Source organism: Phalaenopsis equestris, unplaced genomic scaffold (genome assembly GCF_001263595.1).
Source record: "Phalaenopsis equestris unplaced genomic scaffold, ASM126359v1 Scaffold000095, whole genome shotgun sequence".
Lineage (NCBI taxonomy): Eukaryota > Viridiplantae > Streptophyta > Magnoliopsida > Asparagales > Orchidaceae > Phalaenopsis > Phalaenopsis equestris.
Window position 1 is genome coordinate 221,632 of NW_018164537.1, and position 16,918 is coordinate 238,549.

The 16,918-nt window shown below is 32.7% G+C and overlaps 1 protein-coding gene across 1 annotated transcript in view; it reads left to right on the forward strand.

The window, feature by feature from the left end:
• The first annotated feature begins 5,519 nt into the window (after positions 1–5,519).
• LOC110020387 (E3 ubiquitin-protein ligase PRT1) overlaps positions 5,520–16,918 on the forward strand; it is a 37,420-nt gene continuing 26,021 nt past the window's right edge. Inside the window, exon 1 of the mRNA XM_020718473.1 lies at positions 5,520–5,714. Coding sequence (XP_020574132.1) covers positions 5,653–5,714 — 62 coding nt within the window. The 5' untranslated portion in view covers positions 5,520–5,652. The remainder of the gene's footprint in view (positions 5,715–16,918) is intronic.

The following is a 16,918-nucleotide window of genomic DNA, read 5'->3' on the forward strand; positions in this document are numbered from 1 at the left end:
GTGAAATTTGAACTTAGCATTATCCTGTATATATTACCTCAAGCTATATTAACCATAATATGGTGAAATTTGAACTTAGTATTATCCTGTATGGTTTAATGCGGCATACATTGTCATCTCTTTATCCGAATAATCTTATATGAACCTAGGATTATTATGGTTTACTCAAATTTGTGATAGAAAAGTTAATGGCCCTTTGGATATACCTTACATAAGTTTTTCTTTAGTTGAAGGTCAGACTAAGGCAATCCTAACTTATTTTTATCGAAATGAACTTATGGGCACGATTAAGCTTTAGCCTCACCTATATTAAACCATATAAGTTTAGTAAGGTCTTAACCTCATTTTTAGTGAAGAAGACCAAATCTAATCCCCAATATTCTCCCATAAACTTAGGATTCCTTCATGGTGAACCCTGGATGATCTCATTGGGCCTAGTGAATGGTTAGCCTTAAATCAAATACCCCTTTGACGTCAACAAGTTTAATTGAAATTTCTCATCTAATGTAGTTAGCAGTTCAATAGTAATTTCATTTCAAAACAAAGGAAATTAAAACTTAATCCAAATTCAATTTAGATCTAGATGAATTATTATAAACCTAATCTAACTAAAATAAATTATAATGTCTTGGGACACTTCTTAGTCACCTTGGACCCTTCCTTAAATCAAAGAGGCCTGGTCAAGTCTAGTTAACTTATTGGACCCATTAAAAGTTAATCATCTCATTTTCTCAAAATTCTAACTTTATGTGGCTCTAAACGATCTAAAGGCTCCTACAGATCAATTTTAACCCAGAGTTGAGCCCTTCAATCCCTCGTTAAACTCAATTTGAAAAGATGGAACATTAAGGGTCTATTCAATTGAATCTCATTCAAATAAACTCAAATTTATCTTCATCTGGTTTCAAATGAAATTGATAGTCTTAAGGTGAAGTTTGAACCCACTAAAACTCATTTGAGTGCTTTGTCAACCATTTTGACAAAAAAAAATCCATTAAAGTCCACTAAAAATCAATTGAGTTAATTCCTAAATTTCTCTTAAATAGTAAGGCATTATTAGTCATAAGTATCCTTTAAAACATACTAAACTCTCCTTGATACTCTTAAAGCAGGTTGAATCACTTTAGCATTTTACGCAGGTAGATCTATTTTTATTATTTAGAGTTAAATCTCTTTTAAACTTAATCTAAATTCAACTAAACTGGGTAAGTGCTCCCATTAGGTTATTCTCTATCCAATAAATTAAAATTGACACCTAATTAGACCTAATGGGCCCATTTGAGTCAATATGAGCAATCTAGACCAAAACTAAATAAATTTTAAATTACATTAACCAAACATCTTTTAAAATATAATCAAAATTAGTTAAACCAATTTGACCACAATTGCAACTCTAATTGAGCCAATTTGGGCACCGAGCCAATAATAAACCAGCTAAGACCATTTTTGCCAGATTAAATTTAAGCTCATTGCAATCCAATCATACTTTCTTGAATGAACAAGGTTGTTGATAAATGCAAGTGTGTGTTTCTAAGTAATAAGGTGATGAATAAAATATCATTCCCATGAGGATCGATTGTGTAATTTGATTAAATTAATGACTAATTTAATATATCTTAATTTTACCCAACTATCGAGTAAAAGATAAAATGTTTCTAAATATGTAATTTAATTATGTTGTTAGAGAAAATATCTGAATTGTGATTATCTAAATTTTTTTATTTAAATTTTGGTGAAAATTTTGAAATCCTACTTGCCAGTCAAGAATAAAATTTTGTCTTAATCTTCGTAAAGAGTTAAGAGATTTGATTATATTATTATTGATGATGATGGCTATGATAAACATTATTTACTACAATACAATATTGCAACGATTATGTGTATGCGCACTTAAAATACTGATTGTCTCACTATACTTGTTTTAACTTGAATTATGTTTGATTAACCAAATCACAATAAGTTTTAAAATGTGGTTGCCTAAAATGGATTTAAATTATGTTCAAAGGGAAATAAACAATCATTTCAATATTTTATTCATACATTTCAACATAATTTATGCAATAACTTTAAATAAATCACAAATTTGGAAAAACTACACTTAGTTCCTACACATGCTTTACAAAAACAATAGAATTGCAAGGTAAAACAAAAACTTTGCTATATTTTAAAAGATAGAGCTAGTCATTTTATTAAAAACTTTGCTATATTTTAAAAGATAGAGCTAGTCTTAGCTCTTTGAGACTAAATCTTATTGTCCACTCCTTACTATGCATATTTCGTACACTCTTCCACACACACACACACCCGATATTTACTCTCATAAAAATCACTGAGTATTTTATCCCACTTTATAGTCTACTCAACATCTCCCTTGCGTCTTTATTGTTACTGCTCAAAAAATTGCTTTGTAACTCCTTACAACCAACTTAAAAAATGAGCAATAATTGTTACGTTAAAATGTCTTGTTATGACACTAAAAACTACCATAAATAATGTTGTGGAGTCAAGCTCCTTTGTTTTAGGCTCTTTATTCTACACAAGCTAAAGCTGCAAGTGCTACTTCTTTAGTACTATGATGCTCTATTTATAGCATTGTAGCATCAAACTCTTAAGTATTTTCTTAAATGTTGATCTCCACTAGCTCAACTAAAATAGCACCATGACACTGAAAATCTAGCACTATGACATTCTAAACCAACACTGCTACACTGAGCTCCTAAGAATCTGGCACTAAAATGTTTCTTCAAGTGTCACGCCCATATGCAATTGACCTTATGGAGTTGCGTTCAACTTTTATAATTTTTTCCTATTTTTGTCCTGATTCATTTTATGTAATAAAAAACACATATCTAATGTAATAAAAGCGCAGAAAACATAATTCTAAACATATTTTTTATTTCTTAATATTAGTGCACTCAGTTCACTCAATATTTTTTCCCAAATTTTACATGTTACCTGTCTTTAAGTGATGTTGGATAGCCTTTTATCTTTAATATTTTTTTGTGGTAATTTTTTAAAAACCTTTAACTTCAATTAAATTTAAATAAAGGTAAATTTAAATCTCTTAAAGTGGAGGGGCATAAGGGATCGCTCTATGCTTAAATATGATTAAAAGATATTTTTATTTTCTAGAAAAATTATTATTAAGAAAAAATTGCTCCTAAAAATATTCTCTTAAAGCACCGTCCACTGCATATAGCTTATAGATCAAAGATGGATCTTCTACTTTAATAAAGGGGCCAACTATTATCATATTCAAAATAGACCTATAAATTATTTTATCTACGTCAATGGCCATGCATTTTTTTAATAGCATAATTTAAAATATATGTATCCTTAATTACATCACTGATAGCCCTACTAGGCATCAACTCTATGAAGATAAAGTAATGCCAAGCCTCAGATTAAACGATGATACAAAAAAAAAATTTATCAATGATGTCATTTAACCAACACACTTGCATTGCATGGCTAGGGTTGGGGCACTTAAACCCATAACACACAAATGCACAATTTTTTATTTTTCTCAAAACACAAAATTACTATAGAAAAATGTAATAAAATGAGATACATCATGGGTTGAATCCAAAAAAGTTAAAATGATGTCATTTAACCAACACACTTGCATTGCATGACTAGGGTTGGGGCACTTAAACCCAGAACACACAAATGCACAATTTTTTTTCTCAAAACACAAAATTACAATAGAAAAATGTATTAAAATAAGATACATCATGGGTTGAATCCAAAAAAGTTAATACTTTAATGTCATCTGCTTGATATTACCATATTTTATGTAGGATGAACTAATTTTATGGCTTATCTACAAGGCTTTATAAACCCTCGTAATCGAGGCTTGAGTGTTTGTTAATTTACTTTGAATATTTTGGCATTCTTTTATTCATTAATGTTCGCCGCTTAATATTGATAAACATTAAAAATATCAAATGATCATGACCACCTGCACTTCAGTTTCTCAGGAAAGAATTTTAATATATAATTAAACAACAAAATCTATCATTAACATCAAAATTATTTTCTTATAAGCTTTTGGTCGTGCCACATTTTTGTTTGTTCCTTAGATAACTTGACATTCTAATAGACTTGTGATTTTATTTCTTCTAACTTGTCTAACTGTAGTAATCATTTTATTCAAAGTCTTTTAAGATTACAATTCAAATCTTCAAGTAATTAATTTTTTTTAAGGGAATCACGCTAAGAAAAAGTCACTCATTCAATCCATTTTATTACATAGTTCACTATTATCAAAATATAATGATTTTCATATAATGAAATAAAAAGACATAAAGTCTAATCCTAACACATAAAACATCCCAACAGAAAAAAATATACTTTATGGATTAATATTACCATTATAGGATTTAAATCTCTAAAATATTAACATTAATCCCTAAAATATATTTTAGTTTGAACATTTTTTTTAAATTTTTTATAACATTCCTAAAAATTGTATGCAAAAATATTATTATTATTAACATCACACATTCTATGGCCTAATCATAGTTTTTAACATATTAACATTCAAAAAATTATTGTCTGGTACAATCTTGACCGTAGGATCTTAGAAGTAGTTCTAAAATATCCAAAATCTTCACTATATTCATAGTTATGACATCACACAATACTACTTTCCACTTCTTCAAAAAAATACATTTCATAATAATTTGGTCCTTATATTTCCTAAAGAAACTCGGTTCATAAAAGAAAAGAAAAATTTAGCACAATGGATAAATATATATATATTTTGGTTATGCAACATATCATATGATAAGATATCATCGACAATGAATTTCACAATATCAACTTACTAAATAATATATTGACCAGTGCCATTTTTACTAATCTAATCTAAATGATAAAATTTCAATACCTTTTTATCATTGATTTTTGTAATAAGTTTTTAATAATGAAATCCATATAATAACTTACGGTCTAACTTCTTTCTCTGTTACAAGATTTTTCACAGTAAACTGAAAAATATAAATAGTAACTTTGGTAGATATCAAGTATGATTGAAACTTATTCAATGCAAATATCATAATCAATTTGTGCATTATTTAATATTTTGCTAAAATGTTATGTTACAAAAATATTGTCCATCATTTACCCCATGACACCTCCAACAATAAAACCACTTGCATCACAAATTAGTTCAAATGGGTAATTTTCATTAGGTTCTTCAACTAAAATAGGAGCATACTTTGGGTGGTGAGTTACACTGAATAGACCCAATACGAAGATGTGGGGTCCCCTAAGATACTTCAGAGTAATGTTATATAAGGTGAAGTTTTATTTTAAATGGAATTAGGGTTTAAAGTAGAAGAGTGTTTGATCAAGTTTTAGACAACAAACATGAAACAAATAACATGAAATAAAAAAAATGGTATATGTTGGAAAAAAATTATGTTGATGTGTTCACATGTATGTGAAAATATAAAAGAAATATATAAATGATGCAACTTTGTAAATACTTAAAAAGTTAATGGTAAAAATGCATATTTTCTTGGTTTTACACCGCTTCTTGCAGCAGTCGAGCGAAATGCATCTTGTCTAACAGGTGTTCTCCGATGGACGGTGGCGTGCGGCGATGAATTAGCGAAATCCGTGGGATTCTCTCCTTTCACTAGCGCGATGGAAGAAGACAACACCCTTGAAAGCTCTTACCACCCCTCTTTCCACTGCGCCGTATGCCTGTAAGTCTCCGTTTTTTGACACCGTCTAATTTTGTCTGTATGAAATATTGTTTTGGGAGCAATGAAGCATCTGCTTGAATGGGCATCAGTTACTTGAGTATTTGTTATCTTGGTGCTCAGATTAGGTTTATGCATAGCCTTGCTAATATGGTGTCTTTCTTATCAAATTCATATTGGCGGTTCTGTTTGTGATTGCGTGGATGTCAAGCATTTAAAAATGAAAAGAAGTTTGTAGCTTCGTGGATGCAAAACGTATATGTTTTCATGTTAGGCACCAGGATAGGGTGCTGGGGATCTATGATAAGGAAGTCTTTGGAACCTCTGGTTAAGAGACTTCCACGTGACAGAAAGTTGAGGAGGATGGCTACTTCGGTGAAGAATAGATGAATTAACTAGGTCTGTTGTTTGAGACATTGAACAAATTTAATTGCAATCTCATGCACATGCTCGAATACACGAGACCTAGACCATTGACTTCATGATTGCGAGCCAAATCTTCTAACCACTGGGTTAAGATGTGGGTTGCTTATCAGCCAAATCTCTAATTGGCTATGGATATTCAAGGATTCAAAATATATTGGGTAGTTGGTTAATAGTGGTATAATAATATATAGGAGTGTATAGAGGAATGAGTTACTTTATTAAAAAGGTTGAGATTCTTTTTCCCTTTCCTGTTTTCTGCTTTGCGTTTTCTTTTTGGAGTTGAGGAAATCTTAGAGTTACCCTTTATCTATCCCTTTTTTTAGTTTCCTTCCTTTTTTCCTGTTTCTGCCAATATATAGTTTTGGTTTTTATTTTGTGTAAAGTTTTGGTTTTTAACCTGCGTTGCTCCTCACTGAACTTCCCAACCTTACACTCCCCACCTACAATACCGTTTTGGGGCCTTTAGAAGGTATTTGAAAATTAGATTTTGTCGGAAAGTGGTTGTGAAATAGCAAGGGAAGGCTGTTACGTGTGGTCAATGGTGTTTGATAGGTATTGCGGAGATAAATCTGCTACTGGACAATAAATTCGACGTCATTGGAGGCTGCCCTAGCTAAAAATCTGAAAAAAATGAGCATAGTTATAATTAAATTATTTTGAAATATTTGAAAGAATTTTCAAATTTGATGTCAAGAAGTTGAGAAACAAACATAATCTCTATGTAAAAACAAAACATCATATATCAGGAAAAAAAAAACAACTTTGGGGAAAAAATGATGGAAAACTTTCTACTTGTTCAAGCGGAATTTTAATAAGGACAAAAGAATTAAAACAATTTTAAAAAAGATAAACTAAAATTTGTTTTTCTATTACACCTCATTTTCTGTGCATTTTTAAAATATCATAACTACTTGGGGGAAAAATGCAATTGAAATTTTCTTACTTGTTCAAGCAGAGTTTTAATAAGGACGGAAGAATGATAACACTTAAGAAAAAAAGATAAACTTAAATTTGTTTTTCTATTAAACCTCATTTTTTATGCCTTCTTAAAATACATAACTATTTTTATACAATTCTATTTTTATAATTTATCTTGATCATTGATATTCATATGAATTAGACAAGCTTCACTATACACTCTTCTAATAAAAATTTACGGTTGCGCTAATTCACGCTTAAAGTAAAGCACCGCCCCAACAAATAAGGTCGTCATTTCTATATAATAAGCATGATCGCCATATGCTCCAATTCATAAACAGACTCGAGTCCGACTCTCGCAGCTAACACTTAACCGAAATAAACGATGAGTTGTTGACATTGCATGAGGACAGTACCTAACCCATATCCTAAAGCATCAATCTCTACAATGAATGGTTGGTTGAAGTCAGGTAATGCCAACATGAGTATACTCATCATAGCTTTTTTTAACTTCTCAAAAGTCTCGGTCTCTACTTCCCTTTAAAGTTGTCCTTCTTCAATTGCTTCGTCAATGGCCATGCAATCAAATTTTAACAATTCACAATTTTCCGATAGTATCATATAAGTCTCATAAATCTTCTCAACTTCTTCAAGGTCTTATTTATGGGCCAATCTAGCATAGTTGTCACCTTAAATTGATTTGTTGAAATCCTCTAGCCGACATCACATGTCTCAAGTACTCCCCATTTGGTTGGGAATACAAGCACTTCTTCAAGTTAGCGTAGAGCTGGTGCTCACCTAGTACCGTCAACTCCTTCAAGTGATCACTGTGGTCTTCTAAGGAACAATTGTACACTAAGATATTGTCTAATATTACCAACACAAATTTATGATGGAAAGACTGAAATACTTTGTTCATTAGTGATAGAAATGTAGCTCGGTATTGGTGAACACGAAAGGCGTAACCAAAAACTCGTATTAAACCCTCATGAATTTGAAAAGCATCCTTGTATGCTTCCGATGGCCACATTTGAATCTGATTTATTCCTACTTCAAGTCAATTTTGAAAAATTTCGTAATCCCAAACAACTCGTCCTATAGCTCATCAATCATCGGGATGAGAAATTCGTCAGGTACTTTTTTCTTGTTAATTGCTTGGTATTCCACACAGAAATACCAACTCCCATTCTTTCTCTTCATTAGCAAGACTAAACTAGAGAAGGGACTTGCATTAGTCTGTATGATCTTTGATTCCAACATCTCTCAATCTTTTAGTCTCGTCCTTCCGCACCAGGGGATAACAAAATGGGCACATACTATTTGGAGAAACCTTCTGCCTCAAGATTATTGCATGCTCGTATTTTTTTCGAAGAAGCAATCCTCATGATAACTGAAAAAATTATGCAAATTGTTGTGAGTTGTTGAATTGGTGCTAGAATATCTGTTAATTTTGTATCATGTGTTTCCTTCATGTTATGCAACTCAACCAAGAATCTCAACCCTGGGTCTTGAATTGCCTTAATCATGTCCTTGATCATCCCCATAGGGTCATCGTGAAGTACTATTGTTTTGTCTCCCTCCTAAAAATCTACTGTTAGGAGTTTATAATTCATCTTAGTCTCGTCTAAGGACTGCAACCATTTCATGCCTTATACCCGTTAGTGCTCCCTAAATTCAAAGGGAATAAAATCTCCCACCACCTGAGTACTCTGTAGTGTCAAAATCAACTACTGACAAACTTGCTCTTCTTCACTAGTCTCATTCCCATCATTTCCTTAAAACATATGGTGTCAACCATCTCAAGTCCCAATTGCTCCAATAATTGAGTGGAGATGAAGTTGTGGGTGACCCCATTATCTTCCAATACCACTAAGTTCTACTATCTGTTATGTCCCTAGAGTTTCATGGCGTGGTTCAGTCTGAACCTGACCACCGAGACTTCCGCCACATCCAGATGATGGTGTTCCTCCTCCTACACTACTTCCTCTGTTTTTTCATCCCTTGTCTCCTTCTCATCACATATTGTGAGGACCTATAAGGTCCGATTTTTATAACAGTATCTTGGGGCAAACTTCTCATCATATAAAAACATAACTCTTTGATTCGCTTCTCTTGAATCTCCATCTCTATAAGGTGTTTGAATATCACTCTCGATCGTGGCTCATTATTCATGTCTCGTGGAACCTCCCTCTGGCATCCTAAACATTGAGTTTTTAGTATTTTCGTGGTTTTAATACTTTGATACAATGCTCCACCTATGCTACTCTTATTCCATCCCGCTTTTATCTTCAACCAATGATGTTAATTCCATAGTTTCTCTCAATACTCACGGTTTCAACACATGAAGCGCTGCTCGAATTTCTTGTATCAATCCCTTTATGAAGTTTCCTTCTTATACTGCTTTCGTTATACTTCTCAAATGGTCATATTTCATTTCAAAGTTCTCTCTATAATCCATGACGGACCTTTTTGGACCAATAAAAAAAACAAGTCGTGTAAATTCCCTTTCCACATGTTTCTGAAATGCTCCATCAACCGATCCTTGAATTCTTTTCATATTCTGATCGACTGGTGTTTTTCTCTCCATCGATATCATGTCAGAGCCATTTCTTCCAAACACAAGGCCGCCGTCATCAATTTTTATTGTTTCGTAGGCCCATTAACAATAAAGTATCTCAACACGATAAACCCAATCATATGAATTCTCTCCTTCAAAGATCGACATCTTTAACTGTTTTACGCTTGAGTTTCTTCCCCAACTTTCTTGATCGAGGCTTATTCCACCTATGAAGCGGTGATTGGCTTCCCTTTCTCGATCATATTGATTTACCTTCTTTCATTTGTTTAGCTCGCCCCATAATTGGCTTTTTCATCCCCATAGACTCTTGAATCTATTTTCGCTCCGAAGGCTATCATTGTTGCCACAACAAAAGACACCGACGTGGTTGGATGCTTCCCTCGACCGGGTTCTCACCCACCGTGGTTCCCTTTTCCATACCGAAATCCTTCGAATCGATCTTCTTCAGTCCCAAACTGCACGCCGCAATCTCGTTTCCCTGTTGTCACTCAATCCTTTTTGTTTGATGGCACATCGGCCAAATTTGTCGCTCACTTCAACATGCATGCCACTCGATTTCGTCCGTTTGATGCTGCTCGAATCCAATCCACATGTCGTTGCTCGATCCCGTGGCCCCATATCTGTCAATAACAATGTTATTGCCCCCTGTGTAACCCCTCATGAATGGATCATGTGGGCGAGGGTTGTCTTCCGAGTCGAAATTGCTTCTCTTAGCGTCAGCGCTAGCGTTTTCACCCGCGTCAACATGATCTCATGTGACAGATGGTTGGAGTGGAACTCTAAGAGCCTCTTCATCAGTTCTTCTAGGGTTGTGAATCGTTCTTCCATAAACAAGAACCTCCCATCCATAGACGAGAAATACTCCTCTCTACTCGATTTGAGTTGGCTCACCTCTAATTCAAATTTTTCTTCCGAAGCATCAACATTCTTGGCCACAATTACTCCTATGCATGGCTCTGATACCAATTTAATAGGAACGAGACAAATTCCATAGAAATCAAAGCAAAATAAAACTACACTATGCCAAATACATAAAAGATAGACCTATAATTTGAGAGATAGACAATTCTCTCCCAAAGGGCCAAACCTTATCTGCTAATACTAGAGAAAACAATCTAATGCCCTAACCCTAATTATATAAATCATATTTATGCCAAGCAATAATGACTAATAAATGATTAAATTTCCCTTTTAGTCTTGCGCCTATAATGGGTTTAGTGGGGCATGAGATGGAAGTCACCGGTCTAATATATTAGTTTTCAAATATATAAAACTTTTTAATAATTTCTATTTAGATAAGTTTCCTAAAGTTTTTATTAATGCTATTGTAACAATGTCACCGTAGCACCGACTTCCTAAGCACATCATGTATTGGCTGGATCAGTTTTTAGTGTCTGAAATTAGCTTCTTTATTGATTATTAGTCTTTTGTGCAACCTTAATTCTATTCTCAAGTGTAAAGTAAATATTCATATGATATACGTTACCTATCTTTCTGTACTCTAACTTCAAACTATAAGGTTTCCATATCTCCAGTTAGCTTTATTTTTTAGTTATTATTCAACCTGCCCTCGATGCAACAACTCTATATTAGCATTTTCAGTATTTTTTTTAAAGTTTAACTATGCTTCGTGTCTCAAATTGAATTCTTTCTAAGTAAATTTGTATTTAAACTTTTATGTTTAATTAATACTTCACATTTTATTCTATTTGCATGCCCATTGAATTCTTTGCTCGGTGCAACAACTACTATATTAGCTTTTTAGTAATCATTTATTAGTTTAACTATCTTTTGTGTCTCAAATTCAATTCTTTCAGAGTAAATTTATATTTAAATTTCTATGATTAATCAATGCTTCACGTTTTATTTTTTAGAAAAAAAACTATGGGAGAAAAATTCTTGCTTTCATTATTTACATGTAAGTTACATATATAGGAAAATCAGTCTCTTCTACTTTACAAACTTTTCAAATATATCTAATCTAAATTTGGAAAGGAAGTACTTCTGAAATAAAACATAAAGAAACACAAATATGAAGAGAATAAAACTAATCGAGGGGTTTCCAAATTTGTTTCCAATTAGATTTCGGAAGATATATGAGGTGGTTGGTCGGTCGACCTTACTGACCTTCCACACTTTCCATCAAGTTGGTTCGTATTTGTTGCTAAAACAAGCTTAATATTGAATTATGAGAAGTTGCTTAAAGAAAGAGCTTTGGTGAAGACATCAACAAATTATTGGTGTGTTGAGATATAACTTAGATGTATATTCCACTATTAATCTTTTCAAAGATAAAGTGCCTATCAATTTTAATGTGTTTGGTTGTCATAATTCACAAGATTCTTGGCAATATTGATAGTTGCTTGACTGTCATAAAACATATGTATATGCATATGGAGATACACCCCAATTCCCTTAACAATTTATAACTCTAGATTTCTATTCTTTGATTCTGCATTGCTTCTAGAAATAATAACCTACTTCTTACTTCTCAATGTAATTAGATTTTTTTCATAAATATGAGCAGTAGACTATGGTGAAGCTTCTGTCAGTGAGTACTCCAACCCAACCTGCATCAGTGTAGAATTCTATCCTTTTGTTTCTGGTCTTCTGAAAAATTATCCATAACTAGGAGTTTTCTTAAGAAATTTCATAGTCTTCTACACGATCTCCAAACACTCTTCATTTGGGCTATTCATGTTTTGACTCACAATATTGACAGGGTTATTCATGTGTTGACTCACAATATCTGCACTAGTATGTGACCAATAGATGAGTTTTCCTACCAATATTTCGTATCTTACCTTATCCACATATATACTTTTTATCTCCGGTTAGACTACTAGTTGAGATCCATTGGAATATCAACAAGTTTGCATTTAATCATCCCTATCTCCTTTAGTAGATCTAAGATGTATTTTAGCTATTATGATATAACAATGCCTTTCTTGACCTTACTACCTCCATACTTAAAAAATTTCTCATAGCTCTTAGGTTATTGATTTCAAAATTAGTGACAAATATTTATTTGATTTTAAGAATTTCTCTTTCATAATCACCAGTAAGAATCATATCATCCACATGTACGATTAGTGTAACAATCTTACCTCACTGAGTGTGTTTTGTGAATAATGTTTTTGAGAATATCCATTAGATCTCATAGATTTAACAATACTTTCATAACACACCCTTGGTGATTGCATAAGCCCATATAAAAACTTTTTAAGTTTGCATGCCAGGTGTTTTATTGGAATCATTCTCAAGTTCTGGTGATATCTCTATGTACAGCACCTCTTCAAGATCCTCGTTCAGGAAACAATTTTTATGTCAAGTTGATCCAATCCCTATTCCTTATTAATTGATACTGAAAGGAAAACTCTTATAGTGTTCAGTTTGGCAACTGGTCTGAAGGTTTCCTAATAGTCTATCCTATAAGCTTGAGTGAAATCTTTTGCAGCAAGTGTATTTTTGAATCTCTCAATACCTCCTTCAGCTTTGTATTTGATGTTGAACACGTATTTGCATCAAATTTGCCTCTTATCCTAAAGGAGTTTAGCAAGAATCCATGTGCCATTATACTTTAGTGCTTGAATATTTTTTTCAATTGTTTTCCTCCATTCTGGATTTTCAAGAGCTTCATGAATGAATTTAAAAATCTGCACAGTATTAAGGTCAGATACAAAAGCTCTATAATATGAGGATAATTTCTCATAAGCTAATTGGGTATTTATTACAACTTTCCTTGTCATCAGTACTAGAAGAGGAAGAGGATAACTCATGAGTACTAGACTCCTTAACGAAATTTCTGGTGAATGCGAACTCATGTTTTGGTTTGAGTAATTTTGTCTTTGCAAGTTGTCTTCCACCCGCTCAAAGTTTTTCTTCCTCCTTATGTACACACAAAGTTCATTGTTATGGACTTCAAGTTGGGCTGGTTGGATATCCTCAATTAGGATAGGAGGGCTAGGAGGGTTAGGTGGAAGAAGAATCGGTTGTGAGGCCATGTAGGCGTCATCAAGTGCATCTCAAAATTTATGTTCATTTACACTCCCTTGAACATCAAATTTGGGATAATATGATTGATTTAAAAAAAGTGTTACATCTATGTAGTTGTATTTTCCAATTAACAGATGAGTAACATTTATATCTCTTTTTGTTTAATGCATACAACAACAATAACAACAACAACAACTACAACAAGCTTTTATCCCGCTAAGTGAGGTTGGCTACATTATCCTTTTTCTCCATTGCGTCCTATTGTGTGTGATATTTTCATTTAATTCTAACCATAAGATATGATAAAAATATTCTCATAATCAGTTTGGATTTATGCTGGGCAGGTCTACTATGGAAGCTATATATTTATTGAGAGGTTTGATGGAGAAGTACAAAGAGAATAAGGAGGATAAAAAAGTACCGCTTAGTTTGAAAGAAAAAAATTATAAGATGGTGGTGAGATTGCGAGTACAAAGAGAATAAGGAGGATAAAAAAGTACCGCCTAGTTTGAAAGAAAAAAAATTATAAGATGGTGGTGAGATTGCAATGCTCTATGGTGCAGAATGTTGGCCTTTAAAGGAGAAGCATAAAACAAAGTTAAGTGTTGCTGAGATGAGAGTGTTAAGGTGGATGAGTGGTTTGACACTTAGAGCAAAATGCGAAATGAATATATCCGTGATAGGATTGATGTAGCTTCAATGGTAGAAAAGATTAGAGAGGTCGTCTTAGATGGTTTGGTCACATTAAACGTCGACCATATGATGATCCAGTTAGAAGGGTGGATGTTTTATATTCGAATTATGTTAAGAAACATGTAGACCTAAAAGGACTTGTGCATGTTGTATAAAAATGATCTTAATCTATTAGATTTAAATGAAAATATGACATTCAATAGGACACAATGGTGGAAAATGATTCATGTAGCAGACCCCACTTAGTGGCTTAAGCTTGTTGTTGTTGTAGATTAAGATCAATTTTTTTAATGCATACCTAAGAAAAGTACACTTAATCGATTTAGGGTAAAGTTTTGTGTTATTTGGGGAATGAATGTGAATAAATGTATAAACCTAAAATTTTTAAATGTTTTAGTAGAAGAGAAATATCTGATGTGAGGATAATTATCCAACAAAATATGAAGTGTTGTTTTGAATTTAAGTACCTAGCTCGCCATTCGATTGATAAGGAATATTACAGTAAGTACTGCTTCTTCTGAAAGATGTTTTGGAACTTGATGTGAAATCACAACTGAACGAGATACCTCAAGGAAATGCCTATTATTTCTCTTAGCTATCCCGTTTTTTTGTCAGATATCATTGCCTGAACACACATGAATGTTTCAATTTTTGGAAAGATAGGATCTATGGATAGAATTTAAATATATTACTTTCCATTATCACTTTTGAGGATCTAAATTTCATTGTAACTGATTTTAAATAATGTCATGGAAGGTTTGGAAGATTTAGGTTGTTTCAGATTTCCTCTTTATTAGCAATACCTAAGTAGTTCTAATATGATCATCAACAACTGAAACAAATCATCTTAGGGTTTTCGCCTTTGAAGGTCTCCAAATATCACCATGAATAATGGAAAAAGGGTGTGAGGGTTTGTACTGGGTCATGGGATAAATACTTCTAGCGTGTTTGACAAGTTGATAAATTTCACATTGATAAGAACTATGTTTTTTTATTGAAAAATAAATGATGAACAACTTTGCAACATAATTAAAATTAGGATACCCGGGCGGCAATGGCATAACATGACTTATTTTTAGCAGACATAGGCTCAACAAACTCAGAATTTTGAGGAAAAAATTGCTGAGACCTCTTGTGTGTTTATATGACTTAGAAAATATGCTGAACAACATATTGATTTGCATGTCAAAGAAGTTTATATGACTTGAAACAATCTCCTCATACTTGATTTGACAGATGTGTTTATATGACTTAGAAAATATGCTGAACAACAGATTGATTTGCATGTCAAAGAAGTTTATATGGCTTGAAACAATCTCCTCATACTTGATTTGACAGGTTTGCTAAAACACTAATTACAAATGAATATCATTAGTGTCAAGATGATCATATATTGTTTGCAAATCCAATCATAGAGGCAAAAATTGTATTCTTATAATATATGTAAATGACACTATATTTGCATGTAATGATTCAAAAGAAATTATTAGACTAAAAGAATTCTTGCAACAAAAATTTGAGATCAAGGATCTCAGAAATTTCTTATATTTTTTAAGAATGGAGGTGACTCGGTCTGATGAGAGAGTTGTAATATCCCAAAAGAAGTATATCTTAGACCTGTTAAGTAAAACTGACATGCTTGGGTGTAAACTTACTGTCACATTCATGAATTTCAACAAAAAGCTGAACAAAAGTGAATAAAGCAGTCCAGCTGACAAAGGAAGATATTAAAAACTAGTAAACAAACTACTTTACCTACCACACACAGAACTCAATATTGCATACTCAGTAAGTGTAGTTAGCAACACATGAATAATCAGATGAGGATCATTTGGAAGCAATGACCAAAATCCCGAGATACTTGTAGTGACCCTTGGATATGTTTTGTTCTTCAAAAGATTTGAAAATCGTGAGATTTAGGTTTATACAAATACTAGTTGGGCAGGAGAGGTAACTGTTAGGAAATCTATCTCTGAATACTATTCATATGTATGGGGCAATTTCGTCACGCGGAGAAACAAAAAATAAGCTTTTGTCTGAATATTAGGAATATGTGGTGAAATGTGGATCAAAGGTTATTAAGTGAATTTAAGATTGAGACGAATGACATAATTATGATGTTTAATGATAGCCAAGTATCCATTAATATAACCAAAAAGCTTGTGCATTATGAAAGACAAAAACACACCAAGATTGACCAATGCTTCATGTAAAAAAAGATGAAAATTGTTCAGTTAAGTTATTCCAACACGACTTTAGATTGTTGATATTCTCATCAAAGCACTTCCAAGGGCAATTCATGATGAATTGATGCTCGAGCTTGGTTTGCACAATTTATACAACCGAGCTTGAGCGAGCGTCAATCGGTATGCTTGATTAGGACGAAATCACAATTTATACAACCGAGCTTGAGCGAGCGTCAATTGGTATGCTTGATTAGGACGAAATGATTAGGACGAAATTTATTTCCTTTTCCCTAATATATTTCACTACTTGTGTTTCCTTTTATTTTTATTTCCTATTTTTCTATGTTTCTCTATTTGGAGGGATTTTTATTTTGTTTCCTTTCATATATATATATATATATATATATGTA